This window comes from Artemia sp. Qi Xiang Cuo, chromosome 21 (assembly GCF_049724085.1).
Source record: "Artemia sp. Qi Xiang Cuo chromosome 21, ASM4972408v1, whole genome shotgun sequence".
In the NCBI taxonomy this organism is placed as follows: Eukaryota; Metazoa; Arthropoda; class Branchiopoda; order Anostraca; family Artemiidae; genus Artemia; species Artemia sp. Qi Xiang Cuo.
In genome coordinates this window covers 18390767-18413667 of record NC_142814.1, presented here as the reverse complement: position 1 = coordinate 18413667, position 22901 = coordinate 18390767, and the positions used below count along the sequence as shown (strand labels likewise).

Sequence of the window (22901 nt, the reverse complement as noted above, 5' to 3'; positions counted from 1 at the left end):
AAAAAACAGTTTAATGGAAAAATCAATCGTCAATAATGATAACCTAGACGAAATCGCAAATTCAAATGATTATGTGCCACCGTGTAGAAGAGGTGCGAACTACAAAAAAGAAGAGCCGTGTACTGGTCCCAGAGTCATTGTAATTAGGCAGCCAAGAGGGCCAGATGGTACTAAAGGTTTTAAAAAAGAGTATTTTCAAAACTATTACCAAACACCTGGTGATGTTGATGGTGGGAGTCTATTTCCAGATCGAAATTCTGTCGAAGGAATTAGTTCCAGTTAAATGTTCTGTTCTTTTATTTATGTTAAAATGTGTTAAATAAATGTAAAAAGAACACAAATGTTGTAAATTATACAAACAATGAGGAATAGCAAGAGCGAGACTCATAAGAGCTAGAAGGTCAGATGTCAGATACTTCAAAGAAGCAAGTTTTTTGGTAAAACAAGTCAATTCTTCGGTGCCTAGGTTGGGCCCCTTAGCTATGGCCTCAATTCATGGATATTTAGGGAAGGGCACACAAATGTTCAAAATCAAGGGGTTATTGTTGTGTTCAATCATTTTTTTTTCGTTGTAAATACCAGACAAAAGATTTTCCGATGAAAATACCCGAAAAAAAAATTCAAAATCTATGGAGGAGGGGGGAAAAACCTTGAGAGGTGGTAAAGCTCTTCTTATTCACCGCCAAATCGACGCCATTAATTAGGTAAATATCAGGGCGACAAACCTAATTAGAGGCAAAACATTCAAGGGGAGTCTCGCGTATAAAGGTCACCTGACCTTTCTGTTATTTATGGTAAAGCGAGATGGCAGCAGAATCTCTGAAATAAAATTAGTTCAACAGTGATAGCTTAAGATTTTCTTTTAATGACCAATATTTTCTTTGTATACTTAAGGTCTATTCATTTTTATTAGTTAACTAAAGTTGACATAATTCCTTAATAAAACCCTCTTATACTAGAAGCTATTGGGAAATATTCATCTAAAACCCTGTTTTAATGAAAAATCGGCATCCCAGTTCATTTCTCATCTTCTATGTTTTATTAAGAAATTATGTTAACTTTAGTGCTATGATGTAGAAAAGTTGCGCTTGCCTACATTACGCAATGACGAATCCTCTAGATCTGAAGAAGAACCCTTTCACCACTGTAATGCACGGTTGCCACCTGTAGCACGAAAGTGCTATTTTAGCACTATTTTGTTATGTGTAGCACTGTAGCACGTGTTCAGGTTTACCATCTATTGAACGAAATTGTTCTTTTAGCACTATTATAGTCAATTTTTTTTACTGTAGCACCGAAAATCGATTTGTAGTACTTAAATTTGGGCAATTGTAGCACTTCAAGAACTGCCCGTGGTGGCAACCCTGCTGTACTATAATAACTGATAAGATAAATACACCATTCAAATGATGGTATCTAGGACGTGGTATCCAACAGTTCGCAAGTAAGGAGCAACTCGGACCAGTAGTACCCAAACTCTAAACAAAGGAATTTTGATAACAAATAATATACATTAAAAAAATGGCTTTTTACGACGATTCAAAATATTTAAAATTATTTATTAAGTTCAATGTTACCCATCAAAAGGTAAGAGCCTGAGAAAATTTTTTCTGATTTTTGAGGAAACACCCCAAAAATCTGAGTGGTCTTAATGAAAAAGGAAATTAACTTTATCGCTTGGGAATAAATGATGTCTTATTTTTAATTCTTCGCCCGTCTCTTCTCTTTTCTCTTTTTTTCTGTCGCCACTAGTGGGGCACTGAAACATCATAGAGAGATGTTTAAGGGCTCATTCGAAAAGAAATTGCTACATCCAGTGCCTTTTGTAAGTAATATATATATCAAGCACAGTTGGATCTAGTAAAGAAAGCTCCCCAGGAAATCAAGCAGCAGAGTCACATAAATAAGACATCATACCGCAGAGAAGCAACTTCTCAAAGGATAAGTGTGTTATATTGTCTTTATGATATCATGTTAATTATGATTCTTTACAATATCCTGAAAAAACAATTACAGAATAAAGGAAATATGTTGTTCTTTTTCCTTGATGACAGAAGACTATCCATCTTAGGAGTTTAAACTTTTCTTAAGAAAACCTTTGCGATTCTCTTCGCAATAATATCGATTAGCAAGATGATAACATGACTTCTACAAGTGATTAAATAAATAAAAAAGTTTTTTCAACTGAATGCAAGGAGCAACATTAAAACTTAAAACAAACAGAAATTATTACGTATATAAAGGGGGTTCCCCCATCCACAACACCTCGCTCTTTACGCTAACGTTTTTTAGTACTTTTAAAAAAGCGTCTTATTGTTCTAATTAAACGGCCCTTGTGTTTCAGGAGTCATCATTAAAGAATTGGGAAAAAAAAATCAAATTTTAGGGTAAAAAGCGAGGTGTTGAGGAGGGGGCAACCCCTTTATATACGTAATAATTTCTGTTCGTTTTAAGTTTTAATGTAGCTCCTTACTTTCAGTTGAAAAAACTTGTTTTTTTTTTAAATTTAATTTCTGATCGTTTTTTAAATAATGCCAGAAAATCTGGCCCCACCTCCACGGAGGAACCCCCTCCCCACGGAAATATCCTCTAGACAATTCAGTCCAGGTGAAAATTTATTCTGGACATTTACTCTTAACAAATTTACATGTAAAATTGAGAAGAGTAAGAGAAAGCAAGGTATTTAAAAAAGGGTTGGTAAAAGGACTCTGGCAAATTCCCCCATTCCGTAATTTTTCCTGGCAATCTAACTCCCTGGAAACTTCCCTCCCCATGGAAAAACCCCAGCAGAAAATCCCCCCCAAAATGTATGCATAGATCCGAATAACAAATACTATGCGCAAGCAATGGGCAAATTTTATAACTTAAAGACCTTTCCCCTGGGGCAGTGGGAGGGGGGGTCATGTTATACCCAAAGGTATAGTTATTGGACCTTTTAACTATGATGAACAAAATGACTATCTCAAAATTTTAATCGTAATTTTTTGGTAAAAAAGGGACGGGGGAGGGGGCCTAGTTGCCCTCTAATTTTTTAGTAACTTAAAAAGGGCACTAGAACTCTTAATTTCCGTTTTAATTTCCGTAGCCGATATTCTGGGACCAGTGGGTCGATAGTGATCACCCCTGAAAAAAAAAAAAAAAAAAAAAAAAAAAAAAAAAAAAAAAAAAAAACGCATCCGTGATCTTCCTCCTGACAAAATATACTGTCTTGTGGTACATACATATTCTCGTCAAAATGAACTTTAACGTCTCTTTAAAAACAAAAATTAAGTAAAATTAATGAAAAAGGAAAAGTCAAGCACTAGTCCACTTAACTTACTAGTTCAAAAATTCGTGGTTCAAGTGATAAACCAGCTTTAAATCTTCACAAAACTAATTGATTTGCCATTGTGCTTTAAAAAATAAAAAAAACACGCCTTTTTTTAAGTTTACACATACATAACATTCTTAGACTGGCTTGACCTGATTTATTAAGAAGAAACAATTAACTATTATTACTGCAAGAAAACGTTCGTATTTTGAACTTGTGACTTTTCTGAAAGTTTAATACTGCATAACAAGTCCAAACCTAATATGAGTTTTTTATTATCAATAAAATTTCGGGGGGGGGGGATCGTTTTAGAATTAAGAGAAGGATATTGTCAAGTTCAATACCAATGCTATAAAAAGCCTTAATTTTCTAGATTCCAACTGACTATCCCAAAACTACTCAAGACGAACAGAAATTAGCACAAATAAATATGGTTTACTACCTCCCCCACCCCTTAAAGGCTAGCATCATTGGCTAAGGCCCAAGAACTCTGCAATTATTTAAACCAAAACATTTGCAAAATTCTAACTTTAACAAGGTATACCACATAAATCCTCCCACTGAGACATACCTTGTGCTTTAAATCTACTACTTGCATAACATTGGGCATTTGATCCTGGGGCAGCATGAAAGGTTTGCCCTCATGTCATATTTTTTGGCCTTCTAATTGTTCTGACTAAAATGGCTACTTTGAAATGCTTGATTTTATACCTTGGAGGCTGCAGGGCTTTGACACTTAAAAATTACACTAAAACTTTATAACTGTTGATCAAATAAGCCTTTTTAATCCTCTTTTTTTACCATCTAATACATATCACAAGGCTATAAAAAGAAAAAAAATGTGAGAGACCACTCTTTACTAAGTCAATTCTATTCCATTGACTATCAAAGCCTGCGCAGTCTCATAATTATTCATGGGTGAAAATACGGAAAAGGGGTTACAAAGGGTTAAACAAGTAATAGGCTTTGGGAAAAATTTTAGTGGTGCCTAGGGCGCGGGTGATGAAGGCGCCTTACTTAGAAATGTTGAAGGGCCGCTCAGGTAGGGGGTGGCCGTGCCAAATTAAGAGTGTATTAGATCAGTGTGGACTAAGCCATATGTGGGGGGATGGTTTAGGGCTCGAGAATATGGGGGATCAAGTAAGTAGAGTAGTGGAAAGGATTTTACAGAACCAAGAAATACAGGCATGGCAGGCCCAACGTTCAATTTCGAATTCACTTTATTGTCGGTCAAAGGAGATTTGGGGTGAACTTTTATTTTTTAAAGTGGGTTTGAATAAAAATGAAATAAAGTTATTAATTAAAATGAGGGCTGATAGCTTGCCACTGGGCCAAAGAAGAAAGTTTATCGGGAGGGAAAAGTCAAAGGCTGGTCCTTATTTTTGTCCTATGTGTGGGCGTTTAGATGAGAGCGTCTATCACTTGATGCGTGAATGTGAGGAGCTGAGTGATTGGAGACTGGAAGTGTCTGGTAGGGGGGATTATGATTTTGAGTGGTTGGTGAATGTGTGTGCGGATGAGTGTTTTATGGGTATCAGAAGCTTGGCAAGATTCCTTCGTCTCGCGATCATAGAAGTAGATTTCTGTAGGATTATGTTAGGTTATGTGCAATCTCTTTGTAATGGTTCTTTATTTATATTTTTTGCCATGGCCTATGGGCTTTTAGCGCAAATAAATTCTATTCAATTCTAAAATTCTATTAATTTTTGACACGTCCAAATAATAATTTTAAACTATATATTCTTTGCTTTTTCAATTAAATAATATAATGCACAACTTGCAAAGAAAATTACAATAATGTTTCTGTACCCTTCTCAATTTTTAAACTATTTCAACAGTTAATAATACAGGATAGATATGGTCAAGCAGGTTCCAAAGAAAATAAAATTAATAGCCAAAATTTCTTTGATTTTTAGTAACTACCGTATTATTAGGGAAATTTGTAGGTCGATCAAGGGATTTACAGTCGATCAAGGGATTTACAGTCGATCAAGAGATTTACAGTCGATCAAGGTACTATTTACAGTCGATCAAGAGATTTACAGTCGATCAAGGTACTATTTACAGTCGATCAAGGGATTTACAGTCGATCAATGTACAATTTACATTAGATCAAGGGATTTAACATCGAACTATCAAAGACAGCGAAAATCGATTCAACTGTTTCAACTGGTTAAGTGAAAACTTACGAACCATATGTATCTAAAACAAAAATACAAAAATGAGGAATTCAACTCTCAATGAAAAAGACCTCCATAAGCAATAAACCTTTTTTTGTAGTACTGGGTGCAAAATTAAAAACACAAACATTGAAAATCAATCAGCAAAAAAATATGACAAAAACACATTGCACAAAACAGCTTAAAAAAGTGCAGCTTTTCTAGCATAGTTATCTTTGGGTTATCACAGTTGACATAGTTGGGTTATCATAGTTCTCATACTTAACAGACAAAACTGTTATGTAACTTATCTAATTAGATTTTCTACTCACTTTCACAGTTACAAGTGGCAAAACTGACAAGAATGTGCTATTGCCTTGAAAGCTTCATAAAAAAAGGAAAATGCTCAAATTTTTACGGACAAAACGGTTATGAAGCCTAATTAGTTTTCTTTATTAATTTTTTAGTTACATGTGGCAACACTGACAAGGATGTGATATTACCCTGAAGGCTTCATATTAAAAAAAAAAAAAAAAAAAAAAAAAAAAAAAAAAGGAAACCTCGTTTTGAGGTATGACTAGACCTAAGATGGGTCCACAAGGACAAATATGTATTATTCTGACGTCCTTTTACTTTTAACCTTAAAAAATCTAATCAATTGAATTTTTGCAATCAATTTCGCTCATTTTCAGCTCAAGCATATATATTTTGATCCAGACAAGGCCCCATTGTCCCCTCACACAGTCACACATGTCCCATGTACCTGCCTGGTTTATTGGTTTTATGACTAGTTACCCGAAAATTTAATTTTTCCTCTACTACATTTACAATTCAAATTTTCAGTTTTGCATAAAATTCAGTGATTAATTTAGTAGGCCTATTCTATTTAAATTCTAGCACCATTTTAAAGCTCAATATAAGCTACCGTATATCTTACACATAAAAACTCGACTAAAGAAACAAGTTAATAACATGACCTAGCTCACCTGTGGAGGAGCACACAAAACAGCTTGACACCATTTTGGACCTCCATCATCACAAACACAAACGGTGCAGGTATCTGGCCCTGGAACAAAGTGACTCCCACTTGGAAAAGTTCTACCATTGAGGTCCTGACAGGAACTCATCACATCTGGCAGTTTCTCTGGGTCATTTAGGTCTTTATTGGGACCTAATATGAATCGACTTCCTGGCATTGTTGAAGCTTTTTCAGACATTCATAAGTTTACATTCCTCTTAGTATCACCTGAAAATTAATAATACATCATTATTTTAATCAGTTATATGCCTCCTAAGAGACTACAGTGTGCTGCTACAGAGTGACTTCAGAAATACTTGAACCTAAGTTTAACAGAATTCTTTCTTCATTATCGTATGTTTTACAACAATTTCAAAAGCATGGTACATGTGTAATATTATATTTATTTATATGTATTAACACTAAAAGCCTTTATGGACCAGCGTTATAAGCACAGTAGACAGAATATACCCAGTAAGCTTATCGCAGATCATTTCTGGTCTTTGTGAACAAAAAGCTCCTCCCACTTATTTCTGAATTAGCGGGAATGCGGGTTAGTCTGTTTCCGTTTGTTTCAATGCACTTTGATGGAAACAGACGGAAACAGACTAACCTGAATTACCGCTAATCTGACTTCGCCTATGTTTATATCTGCAAAAACGTTCTCCGGAGCACTCGCACCCCGGTCCGGGTTTTAATAATGGGTGAGATAGAGAATGATCATACTGCTAATTATATAAACTGTGGTTATAAGTGACTTCAGATGAACTTAAAAACAAAGGCATACCCTCAATTCCAAACTAAATAATTAAATTAAAGAAAGGTTATTTTGATGCCATTATCAAACCAACCAACTTTTCTAACTACCTTATCCTGAAAATTTCTCTCACTTTACACATTTATCCATCCTTTCCTCCCTTTGAAATCACCAAGAAAATATCTCCTGTCTTGACCTTTTAACTTCTTACAGATAAAAATGAATTAAATTCTCAGATTGGAAAAAGTAAGGATCCACCTTTTAACTTACCATTCCCAAATCTTAATCTTGAAGTAGGGCCGTATCCAGGATTTTCTTTGGGGGGGGGAGGGGGGAGGGGGGGTTATAAACAAAGCTTTAAAAAACGCATCAAAATTTGTTTACATTCATTTTTGTTACGTTTTTTTACGAGTCGAACAAACATTTCGGGGGAGGGGGCTTCAAACCTCCTACACCCCCCCCCTTGGATAACAGCCTTATTTCAAAGTGATAAAAATTTCTTTGTGCCAATATTACCCACTCTAACTTCACCCCACTAAGTCTTTACCCTGAAACTTCCTCAATCTTAGCAAACAGATGGAGAAAAGAGGGATGACAATATATCAGATTGCTTTTTCTGAATTTCCTGGCTATATTAAAATATTTCTTACTTCTTTAGCTACCATTCCCTTTTCCACAACTCCACAGAAAAGCTTCTCCACAACTTTATAAAGCAAGACCTACAGTCTTTAAATCTCTTGCTCAAATCAGACCATTCAGGCAGTCCCCATTTCATCCCTGACCTTCTGGCTAAAATCTCGTGTGTCATCATAGGCCTAAACCAATTTAGCTTCTAGTAGTCGTCTTCTAGTTGTATTTCTAAGATTAAACTGAGTGTCAGCTAATTTGGCTATCTGAATTCCATTAGTTTTGTGCAAAGAGCTGAAGATGCATAGCATTGCTGCTGTCAGAATTGTGCAGCGGCTCCCCACCCCCAATGGGCTAGATTTAGGTCTCGAATACACACAAAAGTGTACTGTATTTTTTCTAATTGGCTAATTTGACATTGTGAACCAACTTTTCACAAGGAATAGGCAACCGCAAAACTTCTGAATATAGCTTAAGGCTATATTGGACCCTCTTAGGGGAGAAGGAAAGGCTGGAATACAAATGCAATATGGTAGCTGCTATTATGTAATTTGAAAGAGCATTGAATAGACAATTACAATCGTATTTTGCTTATTCCAATCTGATTGTTGCTCTATAGGAAACTTCGACCAGAACATCTAAATTATTTCAGAGCAGGGGGGGAAATACCACTAGTTTTGGTTAGAGCAGAATTTTAAGCCACATTAGGAATCTTCTAAATAGGGCAAGCAATAGAGTATAATTCAATGAAAAATTTTAAAGACAGTGAAATGTAGAAAAAATTAATTGAATATTTTGGGTTGTTAAACTCTGTGTTAGGGCCCAGTGACACACTTTACGAACAGTCTATTGGAGAAATGCAATTTAAGCTCGCTTGGTAACAGTGACCACAAGGTAGGAATGGCGTGTCAAAACTTCAAAAAGAGTAAGCAAGATGGATGGGTATGACAAGCAGCATCAGCCCCCCAGCAAGACACTCTTATGATGAGGTTGGCATCAGTGGGTAAGTGAATGGGATGGGCACTGGGCAGTCTGACCCATATTTCCATGACTTGTGATTCCATTCTTTGTCAATTCTGGACTTAGGGGACGAAGCTGTGGGCGCGATCTCCGTTTCAGCTTGGAGAAAAAAAAATGTTGCCACAGTTGTGCATTAATCGAATGTTTTGACAGCTGATGTCATTGGCCTCTTGTATGTTGCTGGCTTGAATTTTCGGTAAAGAGGAGCTTATTTGGTTGAGGAGCATCATACTTGAGGAGTTGAGGAGCTGAGGAGTTGAGGAGCTTATTTGGTTGAGGAGCATCATACTTGAGGAGTTGAGGAGCTGAGGAGTTGAGGAGCTTATTTGGTTGAGGAGCATCATACTTGAGGAGTTGAGGAGCTTATTTGGTTGAGGAGCATCATACTTGCAATCCAACATCATGTCACCACGGCGAAATATGAAAACGAGGGTTGGCAGCTGCAGGTGCTCCAGTCTCTTCTTGTAAAATAATAGGCAGCACTAAGTAAAGAACGATGTTGGCACAATGGATTATTCATTATTATTAATGTTTTTCCCTTTAGACCAGGGTACTTCGTATCGAAGGAGTTGTCGTAGAAACTTCGAAAAGGGCTCATTCGATTGGAAATTGGAGTGGCTTGTAGCGGTTTTAATAGTCGAAAGTGATTGGAAGGCAATTAACACCTTTTCCACGCTCACCATTTCCCCAAACACATCCAATCAATATGACGAAATTATAGATATTATAATAGAAATTACGCTTTTGAGGATGACACCCCCCCATAGCCCTCAGAGCAAGGGTTGTAAGTTATGCCCTGGGGGCATATAAGGTCTTCATAGAAAGTGTTGTCGTAGAAATTTAAAAAGGCTCATTCAATTGGAAATTTAAATGGCTAGTGCCCTTTTTAATAGTCGAAAGTGATTGGAGGTTAACTAGCCCCCCTCTCACGCCCACCTTTTCCCCAAACACATCCAATCAAAATTTTGAGACAATCATAATTTGCACTTTACTGAAAAAAATACAAATGAATGTGAATTGTCAGTTAAATATACATATACTGATATTTAGTAATCAAAATGTTAATATTATTTACTTATTAAAGTTATAAAAGCAAAAACATTTACATTTTTTCAGTAAAGTGCTAATTATGTTCTGGCCTTGGGAAGGTATAGGGGTTTTGAGCCCTACTCATGTTAATTTCTGCTCGTTTTGAGTTTGACTCGGTTAATTATTATAATTTATATTCGTTTAGGGTTTCATTTATTATTCATGCTGATTTGTGGTAGTTTCACGCTTGATAGATAATTTGATTTTATTTTTGCTCATTTTTGGTTTAATGGAGTTCCTTACTTTTCTTTGAAAAACCTATTTTGTTAAAAGTTTCTTTTACTTAATTAAATTAAAAAAAACAAGTTTTTTCAACTGAAAGTAAGGAGCAACATTATAACTTAAAACGAACTGAAATTATTATGTATATGAGGCGGGTTGCCCCCTCCTCAATACCTTGCTCTTTACGCTAAAGTTTGACTTTTTGCTCCAATTATTTAAGAATGACTCCTGAAACACGAGGGCTGTTTAATCAGAATAATAAGCTTTTTTTTAAGCTCTAAAAAAGCTAAGCGTAAAGAGCGAGGTACTGAAGAGGGAGCAACCCCTCTCATATACATAATAATAGGGCTGTTCTTTTACTCATCTTTGTGCTAAGATCTAACATCTTTTGACAAAGAACGCTTAAAAGTGAAATCTTAGCACTAAGATCTTACATCTTATAGCGTTCTTTTGCAAACGTCTTTCATAATTATGCCCTGATCAGCGGTCTAAGAACAATGATGAGTATATCGTCAAAGCTATCTCATTATTGTTCTATGTGGCAGAAAAATGGAGTCCTTCCCACTTTTTGCTAACATCAGTGAGCTGTAAGATCTAAGAACAAAGATGAGTTAAAAGAACAGAAATCTTTGCAGAAAGAAGTGAGATCTTATATGTAAGATCTTAGTGCGAAAGAATGAGCCTAATTTCTGTTTGTTTTAACTTTTAATGTTGCTCCTAAGTTTCAGTTGAAAAAACTGATTTTTTTTTTATTTAATTCCTGATCGTTTTTTAAATAATACCGGGAAATCTGGCTTTCCCTCCATAGAAAATTCCCTTAACCCATGAAAAATTCCTGCATGTAAAGATAATTCAACATAGCCCACCTCCATAAAAATTCCTCCCCCCTAAAAAATGCCTGTATACTTCCCAATAACCAATACTATATGTAACCAATTGGCAAAGTTCATAGCATGTAGCCCTTTCCCTGGGGACTGTGGGGGGGGGGCAAGTCAACCTCAAAGACATAGTTATTAGATCATTTGACTATGCTGAACAAAATGGCTATCTCAAAATTTTGATCAGGCGACTTTGCGGAAAAAGAGGGTGTGGGAAAGCTAGCTGCCCTCCAATATTTTTGGTCACTTACAAATGAACTAGAACTTTTGATTTCCAATCAAATGAGCCCCCTCCCGGGCTTCTGGGATAACTGGTTCGATACGATCTCCCCTGTAAAAAAAAAAAAAACAAAAAAAACAACTAAATAAACATGCCTCCATGATCTTTCTTCTGACAAAAATGCAAAATTCTACATTTTTGTATAGGCTTATGGGAGCTTGAAATATCTACTGTAGGATTCTCTGATATGCTGAATCTGATGGTGTGATTTTCATTAAGATCAATTGATGTTTTAGGGGTGTTTCCTCCCTTTTTCGAAAATTGAGCAAATTTTTGCACTTTGTGACATGCCTCTAACTCCCTAAATTAGGCTAGTATCATTCATTTCAGAAACAAGTTTTTTAAAACTTGTTTTGGTTTTTGACAGCTAGCCTTGTAGGTCTTTTTGAAACAGTTTCATTATAACTAGTTATTGGCTTTCTTATATAAATTAAATAAAAAAAACAAGTTTTTTTAACTGAAAGTAAGGAACGACGTTAAAACTTAAAACGAACAGAAATTATTCCGTATATGAAAGGGGCTGTGCCCTCCTCAACGCCTCGCTCTTTGCGCTAAAGTTTTTTATTGTTTAAAAAAATAGAGTTGTGAGAAAGTCAAACTTTAGCGTAAAGAGCGAGGCGTTGAGGAGGGACAGCCCCTTCATATACGGAATAATTTCTGTTCGTTTTAAGTTTTAACGTCGTTCCTTACTTTCAGTTAAAAAAACTTGTTTTTTTTATTTAATTTTTGAACGTTTTTGAATTAATTCAGGTTTTGATTTTGGCTCACAGTACATGAATAATTAAAAAAAAATTTTAATATTATATTTGGTTAAATGTCTTTCTATAACATTGTTTAATTTTATTTACGAACGTTTTTATTAGTAATAAATATAAGTAACTTGGAATTAACTTACGTAACGAACTTCTATATTCATAAATTTTTAACACGTATATTAGGGGGTTCGCCCCCTAGTCAATACCCTGCTCTTTAAACTATAGTTCGAATTTTTTTTTCCAGTTCTTTAAAAATGACCTCTTAATCACACTCAGTTGATCAGTTGAAAAAATTTTTTTTTTTTATTTAATTCCTGATCTTTCTCTTTAATAATGCTGGGAAACCCGGCGCCCCCTTCATAGCAATGTCCCTGCCCCCATGAAAACTTCCTTCATGGAAAGGTCCGTCCCCATCTCCCGCGACCCTCTCCAACCCCCCCCGACCCGAAAAAATCTCCTCGGAAAAAGTAGGTATACTTCCCACTAACAAATACTATATGTTAACATTGAGTAAAGTTCATAACTTTCAGCCCTCCCCCTGGGGACTTTGGGTAATCAAGTCATCCTAAAAGACATTTTTATCATATTTTCGACCATGCTGAACAAAATGGCTATCTTAAAATTTTGATCGGGTGACTTTGGGAAAAAAATGAGCGTGGGAGGGGGCCTAGTTGCCCTCCATTTTTTTTGGTCAATTAAAAAGGGCACTATAAATTTTAATTTCCGTTCCAATGAGCCCTCCCACGATATTATAGCACCACTGGGTCTATACCAACACCCCTGGGGAAAAAAAAAAAAAAAAAAAACAAACAAACAAACAAATAAACACGCATCCGTGATCTTTCTTCTGGCAAAAAATGAAAAATTCCACATTTTTGTAGATAGGAGCTTGAAACCTCTACAGTAGGGTTCTCTGATACGCTGAATATGATGGTGTGATTTTCATTAAGGTTCTATAACTGTTAGGGGGTCTTTCCCCCTTTTTTCGAAAATCAGCCAAATTTTCTCAGGCACGTAACTTTTGATGGGTAAGATTAAACTTAATGAAACTTATATATTTGAAATCAGAATTAAAATCTGATTCTTTTGATGTATCTATTGGTATCAAAATCCCGTTTTTTAGAGTTTCGGTTACCATTGAGCCGGGTCGCTCCTTACTTACAGTTCGTTACCACGAACTGTTTGAAAACAGTTTCATTATAACTAGTTATTGGTTTGCTGTATATATATGTTTAATACCTAGGCTGTGCCTTACGCAATGCAAGATGTGTCTTACACAAAGTACTGAATAACTAGTGTTTTGGAAAATGTGGGTGCTTAGAGCTGAATCAGTAGAAATACTAGAAGAATTCGGAGCTTTTGTTTTGCTATAGAGGTTTTTCCAAATTTTGATGGGTTCTACCAATATAGTAATTGTCACAGTCACATGGTATTTGATATGCCCTCTTTGACAAGTAAATGGGGTCTTATCTTTGCCAGAGTTGAGGAAATTCCTAATTTTTGAATTATATTTAAAAACAAAAACCATATTGTTCTGTGTGCACACTTTCTTTTAATTGTGCTGTAATTTCTGGTATGGAGGGAAGGTAAACTACATTTGATGGTATATTAGAAACATCACAGGATAAAATATCTTTGATTTTAATAGAATTTCTGTTTGGCCAATGACTAATTGTATTACTAACAAACAATCCAGCAAAACCATTTACAAAAAGTAAGCCTTTATATCTCTAATAAAGTTTAATTATTCTTGGGTATAAAGCTCAAAGCAAACAATTAGGACACAATCCAAAATATAAGTCGCAATGCCTCTTTTAACTCATTGACAAATCCAGAGGGGGCCAGGGGGATTCCACCCTTCCCCCCAAGATTTTTCTGGCAGCGATTTTCTTTTTTTTCGTTTTTTTTCACTCTTTGTTTAGAACAAACTTGTCAATTTGGTAATTATTGACATCTTTGTCACATTGCCCCCCTCCCCAAAATTTTGCTCATTGGCGCCCTTGTGACATTGGGCTTCCCCAAGAATATGCTCTAGATCCGTCCCTGGTTTAGCTAGTGTATGTGGGGGAGGGGGAATTGGATTAAAATGAAGGTGTCTGTTATTTTTTCTGGACTTTCTATAAACAGAAAACCATAGTTTACTGCTGCTACAAATAATTAACACATCCAAAAGGATTTTTTATTTGCATTTTTAGTTTCCAGAAACCTGGGAGTTTCTATCATATGGGCAAGGTGATCTAGCAAACATATAAGGACTACTGTTTTCCATGTGCCTACTTTGTGCACATTATTGAATAAAAATATAGGAAAGGGCATTTTTCAACAAAATACCCCAATAGCATGTATATTTCAAAGTCTAGGTGGAGGAGGAGAACATACACCCCCCCCCCCAATATTGGCCGCGGACCTATTTCTGGACGTTTTCTGTTATTACAAGCCTGTCTAAGTTCATGAGAAACCTTTGAAGAGAGGAAATATAGGTGCATTTTTGGCTTTCTTGATTTATTTTCTAGGTAAAAAAGTCACTTGATGTGTCTTTTAATGATCTTTCCTAAGATGTTAGGCTATTCAATACCCTTATAAATGTATCCAGTGGTGGGGCAGTATTTAGATGCTCCACATGTTTCAAATATATACTTAAATACCGTTTTGATAGAGGATTTGAAATATTTATTTAAGTAATTTTATCCTGTATTTGAAACGCAAAATCCTTATGCACCCAGCATTAAATACCCTCCTGCCAGAATCTACCAAACAGTAATTTGACCAGTAGATGGCAAAGTTGTCCCAGGCCACAATGGCAGGAGTTCCAGTTCCAACAATTCACAACAGGTAATATTTTAAGACTAAAATAGTTGGAGAAGGAAAAACTTCGGCTATCTACAAAGAGTCAAAATCATGTACTCAAGGTCTGTAAACACCCAAACTAATCATAAACTTGAACATAGGTTAGAATAGAAGAAGAAGTCTAGGTACAGACTTGGCAAGGATTATCATGCATCATGATTTGAAAAAGCTTATGACCAGGTTTGACTTTACCCTTTGGATCCCTTGGCCATTAGGATCAGTCAGAGATTCTATATTCTTAAAGCTCTACTTCATTGAACAGAACACTTTTTGTAAAAGACCACACAAAGAAGAGCCAAAATGCTGTCAAATAATTTTTCAGTATAAGTTGATAATCGTTTCCTGAGCTGAATAAAATTATCATCACTTGTGTTTACCAGTTTTCTCAATGCAGCCACTGCATACTGTATTTACCATGATTGGAACACACCAGCAATCTTTTTTGCAGTTCTTACTACAATCCTGTTTATTGTCATTTTGCTAGTAGTCGGGGAGCCAAAGTTGAAAATCTGACAAAATAGCAATCTGAGGGGGACAAGTGATTTGAGAGAGGTTTTAGATTAAATCGACCATGCTGATTACGAATATATCGGGAATATAAGCGCCAAAGGTGCGCTTGGTGGTTTTTTGTAACTAAGTTCGTTGATTTTCTATTTCACTCAGACAAAGTCCAGCTTTCTACTAGAATATTGTAGTTGTCTCTTTTATACATAGCCAAAACATTAGGCGATCGTTAATTTACCACACCAGAAAAAAAAATATCCTGCTCCAAGCCCAACAGCTTCAATATGCTTCAAACTGCTTTTACAAGCTTTTGCTTTTTACAATTTTATTAACATCGAATATACATAATTTAAATATGTTTAGCAATGTTTTTTAAGTTATTAATAGGTCAAACTCGTCGTTACTTTCAAAAAGATCGCATGATCTAGCACAAGCACAAAGCAAGTCGCACTTTCGGATTCCAGCACAGGAGCAATTTCAATTACACATATTTCTACACTTGCAATGAAATGCGATACGTCTTATAGAAATCGGCCACTGCGACAATGAATTTGTCAGAGGAAAAGCCCCGAAAGCATCACTGCATATCCATCCGAAATTTAGGGGGTCTGAAACTATTGGTTCAGACTCCATAGCCTGTAAAACGATTCTCCACTGATATACAACTCTAAGGATGTGATATTTAAAGCTGTTTTCAGTGGGCGGAAGATTTTTTAACGATTTTTTCCTATGGAATCAGTGCACTCGAAAGTCATTCAAGGAGTTAAAGTCAGTAGGATTCTTTCCATAGGCTGCGACTGTTACTTTTCTTGCCACCTCCGTCACTTCCTCGATATAATTTGATATATTGACGAGGTCAATCTTGACATTTCTCGTCAGTTTCTCCATGTAACTAACAAGATCAAATTTCAAAGCTGCTTTCACAAATGTCTTCTTCCCCACAGAATATGCAAAGCTCGTCGTGTCAGTGTCACTAAGGCAGTGTAGAAGTCTAATGCTGACAATAAAGTCCCGTGGAAGAGAAATAGCTAGCTCGTGCACAGGGAAAATTCTGTCAGGAAATTGGAGGAATAGCTCCTTCTTTTTGTTCTCTTTCGTATCTAACAGCATAGAGGAGTGTTGCAACAGTATCACCAGAATATCTGTGTCATTGGCCCGAACAATGACAGAATAACTTCTATTCCTAAAGCTGGAAACAACATGGACTCCTACACGCCTGTCTGCTTCTTCATGTGTGCTTGCAAGCTCAAGACTAAGAGGAGGCAAAGGTTCCAGGGATCCTTTTCTAGGCAATATCCGAACATGTCGACGATCATGGAAACCTCCAGCAAGTACAATATCAAAGTTCTTACTTTTACTTTCAACAATGCTCCAAAACTCATAAATAAAAGCCACCAAGTTAGCTTTGCAGAAATAACTTTTAAGAATTGATTGCCAGGAATCACCGAGTTTGATGCTGTTACTATATGTGGTACTGACCTTCAAACTCTGCTCACCCCTTCGTCTATGGTAGCCACTACTGTCTTTTAAGCACACTGGTGAGCCGGTTGGGTCCTTCATTCCATAAATTCCATCATTCCGGTCAGAAACCACATGCAGTTGGCATAGATTTTCTGGGACCTGACTAAAAACCTCGCACGTCAACCTTTTTAAAAAGTCAGTTAATGTCTCACCCCTTGACGGAGTCATAGTCCTTAAGAGCGGCATAAAGTCCAGAATGAGAGATAGCTTCGAATTGACATCAAACACTGGCAAACAGCAGGCCTTAGAATCTAGGTAAGACAGCCCTTCTATAAAAATTATCAGATCAGCTCAATTCTAGTGCTCTGCCATACTTCACACTCAATTGCTTTCTCAGCATCCTAACATTATGGGCCTTTACTGCCAGACCTGAACTAGCTAGTCCACTGCTTAATTTCTGCCTTAGCTCACTAAGCGAGTATATCCTTCCTTCCTTAAGACGAGTCTCAATTTCATCCACCACACTTTTTGCAATAGCCTCTATAGCAAAAAAGTTAGTCTCTTCCTCAGTCTTCTTTTTAAAGAAGCTAAGCATGCATTTTTGGTGGTATTTTGCACTCAACTGAATCAAATTTTTGTCCTTGGACATTGCAAACACAGCAAGCGTTTCTCGTAAAAGTCTTTCAGCATGCTGTGATAACTTCTGTTACCTTTCTATCGTTTTAATTGCAAGAACATTCTCACTTTTACGCTTAGTACTCCCCTTTTTGTCACAAATGATGCACCAGTCAGCATATGAGTAACTCACTTCTGTTGCCAATGTTCTAGTGAGTCTTGCACGTGTAGCTGGCATATTTGCTTCCTGAAGACCTCCATGGAGATCACAAGAAAAACTTTCTGTCTACAAGTTCTATGCCAAACCAGCCTTGTTTGTAAGAAGTTTGGTTGCTGACAGTCCTTTCTTAGAGCATAGTACTTAGCATTGCACTTGCATCTGGTCAATAGAAGCTCTCGGACACGTTTTATACCACTAACAGTGTGAAGGTGTCCTTTCCCATCGGTTTGACACATCGGTTTTGGCAGATTAAACACTTTTCATAATATATTTTTTTTTTGGGGGGGGGGGGCGATATAGAGCATCTAATTGTTTTCTGGCAAATGATTCCAAACTATCCTGCAAAATAGAGAAGAAATTTAGTACGGTACTAATGGTAACCTTAGAAAAAAAATTCAAGAAGTTCTTCATGATATATAACTGATCCATTTCCTTTATCTACAGACTATTATAGTATATAATAGGACCATATAAGTTGTTTAAAGACCGGGTTAAAAAAATATTAAAACCACACATTAATTAATGTCCCCCCCCCCTCCAGCAGGGATAATAAGTCCAACCTGGTAGAAAAAAGACACTTCTTAGTGATAATGTCAATTTTTTCGCATCTGTAAAGCATACTCATATTCAGTAATGTTCCCTCAAAAAATGGAAAATGACAATTCCTAATGTTCCATTCTGGAGGCAATGGGCCATGGAGGCCTGAGTCTCAACCCATTTGAGTCCACCCTAAATAATACAACTTTGTGGCATAGTATTGGGCATTGCGGCATAGTATTGGCCAAAAAGAAGGTACCACCAAACCTTCTTCCACCTAGCCTAAAATTTTGTTTTGCCAACTAATAACACGTCCAGACTATCCGGTTTCTGGAAAAATGGGACGGAAAATCTAGAAATGTAGACAGGTCTTCCATCCCATTTTTCCGTTCTCTGGGCAGGAAGGATCAGAGGGTCAGAAAATGGAAAATAGGACGGAAGACTGTAGTGTGGACAGCTTTTCTGGAAAAAATGCCAGAAAAGGAGACGATTAAACATGATAAGTAATAAATAAAAATAGTTGTCTGATGTAGTTTAAAATAGAAAAAAGGTAAATTGTCTAACTGAGGCTCTAAAATTGTTTTCTATAGGTTTTGGCTCAGAAAAACAGATTTGATAAGGATGGCTGATAAACTTGTACCGATATTTTTTTTAAAACCGCCAAGTCTGGAGGGCTATTCCTTTTTCCGGATTTCAATCCCATTTTTCCAGAAATGGGATAGTCTGGAAGCGCTATAAAGTTAGTGACTTGAGGAGAAATGGTAAATAGTGAGACTCTTGACACACAAAAAAGGAAAGAGAAGACAGCCAAGTATTGTCAGAGTGTACCGCCTTTGCTTGACTATGCTTGAAAAAAACCTGTACCACCTAGGCTAGCTCACAAAAGAGCCAAGCTCCTCGTAAAACGCCTCCCGTGTACACCCCTGCAATTTACTGAATAATAGTAAGAAATAAGTTGCTTTTATCAGGGGGGACTAATCTGCACCTTTACCCTACTTTTAAACCACTTAAGTAAGCCTCTAACCATCCTTTGACCCCAAAACAGATAAGATTTTTAGCCTATGCATTATAAACTTATATACCAAGGATTCCTGAAAGACGAGGCGAAACAATAAAAAGTGAAATACTGGTAAATACAAACCTTTGAGGATCAAATAATTGAGTTAATTAGCTTTTTAACTTTTTAACCATCAATTTGCACCAGCTTGGCACATGGCAGTAAACATAACCTTAACAAAGCCACGAGAACGATGCAGTGTCATCTACTTAACAATAAACAAGTTAAGTTTTAAATTTTTATCATAGATGATCGAGTCGAAACTTTGACCTCATATTAAACTATGAAGCGCACTTTGGCGGTCGCAATTCCCGAAATAAATAGAATCAGCATGTCCGAAAATATCGTTTCCAAAAGTCAGAACTCATGTACCAAAATGTTTTTTACAAACCGTTATTTGACGACTTTTTCAACTTTGGCTCCCCGACTATAGTGAAACAATCCCAACCACAAGATACATTAAGTCCATGCTCCTTTTGCATATTATGCTTACAAATTAAATAAGTTACAGACAAGCCGAGAAGCCTGTAAAAGTACAGCTACTGTCTGCTTTCTATATAGATACCTTTCTATATAGATATATAGATGCTTTCTATATAGATCTAGATGTTGAAAGCTATTTCATGTATTTTGAATTTGTCTCTCTTTGTAAAAAGACTATTAGATCTGTGTATTTTCGTTTCGCGAAATTTCTCTTGTGTATACCACTATGGGCTAGAAACAAAAGACTAGTGTCAGGCTATGGGTTAACTGAGCCACTAACCATGACTGAGCAGCATTGCGGTTGCTATTTTTCTAGGCTTGATAAGACAAACAGCCTCCATCCTGCTATGTGTTAGTAGAAATATTGAATCTATTCTCGATAATATAGTGTTTCTTTGTGAGTGTGTTCTTCTTTCTTTTGTTTTTGTTTTTTTCTTCATCTACTCCATATTGAACCCTTGTGTGTTTTTTTGGGCAATAAAGGTGATTGATTGATTGATAGAAAAGTTGCTCTCCCCCTTAATCAAGGAGGTCTCTCTGTTGTCTAGAAAAGTACCTGCAAGAGCTTCCTTGTCTCTTATAGATTATCTGTCTCCAAAGCAAGCCTCCTCCAGACAGACTCCAGAAGTGAAAGACTACTGAATCCAATACTGTACAGTAACTTCTGCCGCATGCAATACTACATAAGTTCTACAAATGATACTGAGTCTGAATACACTAGTTCTTCTTTGGAATTCTAGATTTTATTTACCTATCATTTTGACTGCCTTTTCTCAGTTGAAAGCACCATTTTTACATACAAAAAGAACAAACTTAGACACAAGATAATAAAAAAATTATTGACAAACATACTGGATTCTGAATAAAGTAGATTCAGATGGTTTTTTATTCATCTTTTTGGGTTTGTATAATGATTCTATGAATATAGCATAGCCAGAGCCATTTGTGGGGTGAGGGGACAACAGGGTCAGCTGTCAGGCACTGCATCTGCATGGCTGGGGGATTGCCCACTTTGATACAAAGTTTTTACCTATATTTAAGCTGAGGGGGGGGGGGGGGCTGTAATTAATTTTTCCCTGTGCACCACCAACCCAAATAATGGCTTTGAGTTATAACCAAAGCCAAACTCATGTGGCTACCCCTACTGTATTAATAATTAAGTTGGCAATCCCTCAGCTGCATGACTGAGGGATTGCCCACTTTGATTCAAAGTTTTTGACTATATTTAAGCTGGGGGGGGGGGGCTGTAATTAATTTTTCCCTGTGCACCACCAACCCAGATAATGGCTTTGAGTTATAACCAAAGCCAAACTCATGTGGCTGCCCCTACTGTATTAATAATGTGTTCAGAATTATCATTTGCAAGTTTCAGTTCTAAAGCATTCTGGTATTTATCTTTTTAGCTAAAATTCTAGATGACGGGATTTTCACTATCTTCGAAAATAATTGCAATAGGAGAATGATACTTTTAGGAATGAACTCAAGGCCAAAATTATACCCCAAGACACAAAAAGAACACAACTGTAGAGCAGTGATTTGAGTAAGATTTAGTGAATTATTAGACATTTTGTTTGAATTTCAAACACAGTTTTCTAAATTCTTTAAAACCTTATAAATCAAGGTTTTGCTAAGTTGTGAGGCTCAAAAAAAAAATATCTAGTGGTTGGCCACTTCTGATGGAAACATGCTATACAAATAAAAGTAGTACCATATGATTCCTTATTTTATGCTTTTTCCCAATACTGTGGTTGCTTTTCTGACAGTGTACCTTATGTTCCTCTACCCTAACAGTTCCAGATATAGCCATAAGAATATAAAAAACTAGAAAAAAAAAACACTAAAACAATGGAATAGTTTATGATATGCAGCATTTTCCTATTAATCAGATTGTTATGCTTCCTTCCATCATTATACACTTTTTAAAATCATTTAGAATAATATTTACTTATCTAGTCATAATTTTATTGTTTTCAGTCAAGCAAAACTGATTTCCATTGAGCTGAGATTGAAGATACCCATTTTAACATAAGACCCTATGACATAATACAAGATTCAATCAATGGACAATAGTATAAAATAAGGAATCTTGTACTAGGATATACTAATTGTACCAGCAAAAAAACAAGTACCCAAATGGAATCTAATTTGTGTATCATGTTGCCTTCGGAAGTGGCTAAATAGTAAATATTGGTAAACCTGAAGAATAGGGGCTCCCCAGGAGAGGACATGCTAGAACAAAAAGAGAGGCATGTTTAAATTTCTATACTTTTTGTTATGGTTAAACTTGTGTCTGTGACAATTCATCCTCATTATGATCCCAAATCAATGATGAGACTGGTATGTCATTCTTACCACTTTAGAAGAGCTTTCTGCAAGTCAGAATAATGAACAACTTTGACTCATGATAAAAACCAATGGCAAAAATTTAAGTAACTACAGTTCTTGACAGAAATATTTCAAAAGTAAGATAGTTTAGTGTCCAACCAACTCTTGCACTTGAAGGTAGATAAGATAGATGGTAAACATATACATTTTTTATCCTAATTCTTGTCTTAAGTAAGTTGATTTACTTGATTTTTTACAACATTATGTGCAAGGAAATATGATGGAGAGGTATTACATGCCTGAAAGAGCACATTTCAATGCCGAAATTGTCTAACGATCCAAGGGCTTTCACATAAAGATAGGTGTTGGTATGTGTGCATGGAGAGGGGGGAGCATTGTAGGAATTAATCTCTCATCACGCTCCATTTAGATTATGCCTTAATAACGTTGCTGCACGGTGACACCTCCTATGTTTATACAGAAAATGACACTTATTTTAATGTTTTATTTACTTAAACTGATTTGGTGTATAATATAATGATGCATAAGTGCATTTAAGCAATTATGAAGAACGGGTGGTGGATCATTTTGTAGGTAGGGGGTTAGATACCTCAAGGAATTGCCTAATTTTCTAGGCCTTGTTGAGCCTTCGTGTAACTATAGGATAAGTTTTGAGGAATTGTGTTCTAGTCCTTCTTGATTCCCATGGATGTTTTGGGTCTATGCCTTTAGTCTAT

At 36.2% G+C, this 22901-nt stretch overlaps 1 protein-coding gene across 2 annotated transcripts in view; it reads right to left on the bottom strand.

Annotated features, from left to right (window-relative positions):
• The window catches only part of LOC148939301 (uncharacterized), a 96408-nt gene that overhangs the window by 62660 nt on the left and 10847 nt on the right, over positions 1–22901 (bottom strand). The window contains exon 2 of one of the 2 annotated variants that reach the window (XM_089107186.1): positions 6456–6715. In XM_089107186.1, the coding sequence (XP_088963312.1) occupies positions 6456–6686 (231 nt within the window). In that variant the 5' untranslated portion in view covers positions 6687–6715. Of the gene's footprint in view, positions 1–6455; positions 6716–22901 lie in introns of those variants that run through there. The other variant, XM_089107187.1, reaches the window with a different exon arrangement.